At 41.6% G+C, this 4,637-nt stretch overlaps 1 protein-coding gene across 1 annotated transcript; it reads right to left on the bottom strand.

Moving 5' to 3' along the window:
• Positions 1 to 3,314: 3,314 nt before the first annotated feature.
• On the bottom strand, positions 3,315 to 4,637 carry Tuba3d (tubulin alpha 3d). The gene is given in 5 exon segments (XM_032915138.1): positions 3,315 to 3,724; positions 3,727 to 4,125; positions 4,128 to 4,300; positions 4,302 to 4,519; positions 4,521 to 4,637. Coding segments are annotated over 5 exon segments (1,227 nt in total). The 5' UTR covers positions 4,548 to 4,637.

The raw sequence follows: 4,637 nt of genomic DNA, 5'->3' as shown, positions 1-4,637 counted from the left end.
TGTATCCCCAGGTGGGGCAGGCTCTGAATTGCCATTCCTTCAGGCTCTGCTCCAAACATTGTCTCCATATGTCCTCCTATAAATATATTTGCTCCCACTTCTAAGAAGGACTGAAGCAACCACACTTTAGTTGTCCTCCTTCTTGAACTTCATTTGGTGTGTGGATTGTATTCCGAGATTTTGGACTAATATCCATTTATTTCTGAGTGAATACCATGTGTGTTTTTTTGTGATTGGGTTACCTCATTCAGGATGTTATTTTCTAGTTCCATCCATTTGCCTATGAATTTCATGAAGTCATTGTTTTTAATAGCTGAGTAGTACTTCATTCTGTAAATGTACCACATTTTCTGTATCCATTCCTCTGTTGAAGAGCATCTGGATTCTTTCCAGCTTCTGGCTATTATAAATAAGGCTGCTATCAACATAGTGGAGCATGTGTCTTTGTTATATGTTGGAGCATCTTTTGGGTATATGCCCAGGAGTGGTCTAGCTGGGTCCGCAGATAGTACTATGTCCAAATTTCTGAGGAACCTCCAGACTGATTTCCAGAGTGGTTGTAGCAGCTTGCAATCCCACCAACAATGGAGGAGTGTTCCTCTTTCTTCACATCCTGGCCAGCATCTGTTGTCACCTGAGTTTTTTGATCTTAGCCATTCTGACTGGTGTGAGGTAGAATCTCAGGGTTGTTTGATTTGCATTTCCATGATAACTAAGGATGCTGAACATTTCTGTAGGTACTTCTCAGCCATTCGATATTCCTCACCTGAGAATTCTTTGTTTAGCTCTGTACCCGACTTTAATAGTTATTTGATTCTCTGGAATCTAACTTCTTGAGTACTTTGTATATATTTGATATTAGCTCTTTATCGGATGTGGGATTGATTAAGATCTTTTCCCAATCTGTTGGTTGCTGTTTTGTCCTAATGACAGTGTCCTTGGCCTTACAGAAGCTTTGCAATTTTATGAGGTCCCATTTGTTGATTCTTAATCTTAGAGCATAAGCCATTGGTGTTCTGTTCAGGAAATTTTCCCCAGTGCCCATGTACTTGAAGTTCTTCCCCTACTTTTTCTTCTATTAGTTTGAGTGTATCTGGTTTTATGTGGAGGTCCTTGATCCACTTGGATTTGAGCTTTGTACAGGGAAATAAGAATGGATCGATTTGCATTCTTCTACATGCTGACCTCCAGTTGAACCAGCACCATTTGTTGAAAATGCTGTCTTTTTTCCACTGGATGGTTTTGGCTCCTTTGTCAAAGATCAAGTGATCATTGGAATGTGGGTTCATTTCTGAGTCTTCAATTCTATTTCATTGATCTACCTGCCTGTCTCTATACCAATACTACAGTTTTTATCACGATTGCTCTGTAATACTGCTTGAGGTCAGGGATGGTAATTACCCCAGAAGTTCTTTTATTGTTGAGGATAGTTTTTGCTATCCTGGTTTTTTGTTATTCCAAATGAATTTGCAAATTGCTCTTTCTAACTCTATGAAGTGTTGGAATTTTGATAGGGATTGCATTGAATCTGTAGATTACTTTTGGCAAGATGGCCATTTTTATAATAATAATCCTGCCAATCCATGAGCATGGGAGATCTTTCCATCTTCTGAGATTTTCTTCAATTTCTTTTGTCAGAGGCTTGAAGTTCTTGTCATACAGATCTTTCACTTGTTTGGTTAGAGTCACACGGAGGTATTTTATGTTATTTGTGACTATTGTGAAGGGTGTCATTTCCCTCATTTCTTTCTTAGCCTGTTTATCCTTTCAGTAGGGAAAGGCTACTGATTTGTTTGAGTTAATTGTATATCCAGCCCCTTTGCTGAAGTTGTTCATCATGTTTAAGAGTTCTCTCATGGAACTTTTGGGGTCACTTAAGTATACTATCATATCATCTGCAAATAGTAATATTTGATTTCTTCCTTTCCAACTTGTGTCCCTTTGACCTCCTTTAGTTGTCTGATTACTCTGGCCAGGAATTCAAGTACTATATTTAGTACATAGGGAGATAGTGGGCAACCTTGTCTAGTCTCTGATTTTAGTGGGATTGCTTCAAGTTTCTTTCCATTTAGTTTGACGTTAGCTACTGGTTTGCTATATATGGCTTTTACTATGTTCAGGTATGGGCCATGAATTCCTGATCTTTCCAAGACTTTTACCTTGAAGGGTTATTGGATTTTGTCAAATGCTTTCTCAGTTCTAGTGAGATGAACATGTGATTCTTATCTTTGAGTTTGTTTATATAGTAGATTACATTGATGGATTTCTGAATACTGAACAATCCCTGCATCCCTGGGGTGAAGCCTACTTGATCATGGTGGATGATTGTTTTGATGTGTTCTTGGATTCAGTTTTTGAGAACCTTACTGAATATTTTTATGTCGATATTCATACGGGAAATTGGTCTGAAGTTCTCTTCCTTTGTTGGGTCTTTCTGTGGTTTAGGTATAAGCATAATTGTGGCTTCATAGAAGGAATTGGGTAGTGTTCCTTCTGTTTCTATTTTGTGGAATAGTTTGGACAGTGTTGGTATGTGGTCTTTTATGAAGGGCTGGTAGAATTCTGCACTAAACCCATCTGGTCCTGACCTTTTTTTGTTTGGGAGACTTTTAATGACTGCTTCTATTTCTTTAGGAGTTATGGGGTTGTTTAGATGATTTATCTGATCCTGATTTAACTTTGGTACCTGGTATCTGTCTAGAAAATTGTCCATTTCATCCAGATTTTTTTAGTTTTTTCAAGTACTATATTGAATGGGTAGAGAGAGAGAGTTGGCAACCTTGTCTAGTCTCTGATTTTAGTGGGATTGCTTCAAGTTTCTTTCCATTTAGTTTGATGTTAGCTACTGGTTTGCTGCATATGGCTGAATATAGGCTTTTATAGTAGGATCTGATGATTTTTCTTTAATTTCCTCAGATTTTGTTCTTATGTCTCCTTTTTCATTTCCGATTTTCTTAATTTGGATACTCTCCGTGTGCCCTCTGGTTGGTCTGGCTAAGCGTTTATCTATCCTGTTGATTTTCTCAAAGAACCAGCTCCTTTTGTTGATTTTTTTGTATAGTTCTTTTTGTTTCTGCTTGGCTGGTTTTAGCCCTGAATTTGATTATTTCCTGCTGTTTACTCCTCTTGGGTGTATTTACTTCTTTTTGTTCGAGAACTTTTAGGTGTGCTGTCAAGCTGCTAGTATATGCTCTCTCCAGTTTCTTATTTTTTTCCTACTTAAAATGGAAACACCTCTATTGACAGTATAGGACAGTTAAACACACGCAAAGACAAAGATGAGCCCACAGAAGTGCAAAATTGATGCACAGAAGTTAATATTCTTCACCTTCATTGTCTCCTTCAGCACTATCTGACCCTATCTCCTCATAATCCTTCTCTAGGGCAGCCATGTCTTCACAGTCCTCAGAGAACTCTCCCTCCTTCATGCCCTCACCCACATATCAGGGCACAAAGGCACGTTTGGCATACATCAGATCAAACTTGTGATCTAGGCAAGCCCAGGCCTTAGCAATGGCTGTGGTGTTGCTCAACATGCACACAGCTCTCTGAACCCTGGCCAGGTCACCACCAAGTACCACAGTGGGAGGCTGGTAATTAGTGCCAACCTTGAAGCCAGTGGTGCACGAGTCCACAAACTGGATGGTGTGCTTGGTCTTGATGGTGACAATGGCGGCATTGACATCCTTGGGAACCACATCACCATGGTACAGCAGGCAGCAATGTATTTACCATGGCAAGGGTTGCATTTCACTAACTGGTTGGTTGGCTCAAAACAGGCATTGGTGATCTCTGCTACTGTAAGTTGCTCATGGTAGGCTTTTTCAGCAGAGACGAAAGGAGCATAAGTGGCCAGAGGGAAGTGGATGCAAGGATAGGGCACTAGGTTGGTCTGGAATTCTGTCAGATCAACATTCAGGACCCCATCAAGTCTGAGGGAAGCAGTGATGGAAGACACAATCTGGCTAATATTAAGCTTAGTGTAGGTTGGGTGTTCAGTATTGAAGTTTCTACAACAGATGTCATAGATGGACTCATTGTCTACCATGAAGGCACAATCAGAGTGCTCCAGGGTGGTATGAGTGGTGAGGATGGAATTGTAGGGCTCAGCCACAGCAGTAGAACCCTGGGGGCTGGGTAAATGGAGAACACCAGCTTGGACTTCTTTCTGTAATCCACACAGAGCCGCTCCATCAGTAGGGAGGTGAACCCAAAGCCAGTTCTCCCACCAAAGCTGTGGAAAACCAAGAAGCCGTGGAGAGCTGTGCACTAGTCAGCCAGCTTGCGAAACTGTCCAAGAAAGGTCAATGATCTCCTTGCGAATGGTGTAGTGGCCACAGGCATAGTTATTGGCAGCATCTTCCTTGCCTGTGATGAGCTGCTCAGGGTGGAAGAGTTGGCGGTAGGTGCCAGTGCGAACTTCATCAATACCTGTGGGTTCCAGGTCTACGAACACTGCCCGGGGCACGTGCTTGCCAGCTCCTGTCTCACTAAAGAAGGTGTTGAAGGAGTCATCTCCTTCCCCCAATGGTCTTGTCGCTTGGCATCTGGCCATCAGGCTGGATGCCATGTTCCAGGCAGTAGAGCTCCCAGCAGGCATTGCTGACCTGGACACCAGCATGACCAACGTGGATGGA

This window comes from Rattus rattus, chromosome 10, assembly GCF_011064425.1.
Source record: "Rattus rattus isolate New Zealand chromosome 10, Rrattus_CSIRO_v1, whole genome shotgun sequence".
In the NCBI taxonomy this organism is placed as follows: Eukaryota; Metazoa; Chordata; class Mammalia; order Rodentia; family Muridae; genus Rattus; species Rattus rattus.
Note: the sequence above shows the minus strand (reverse complement) of the source record. Positions and strands in the feature narration are given on the sequence as shown.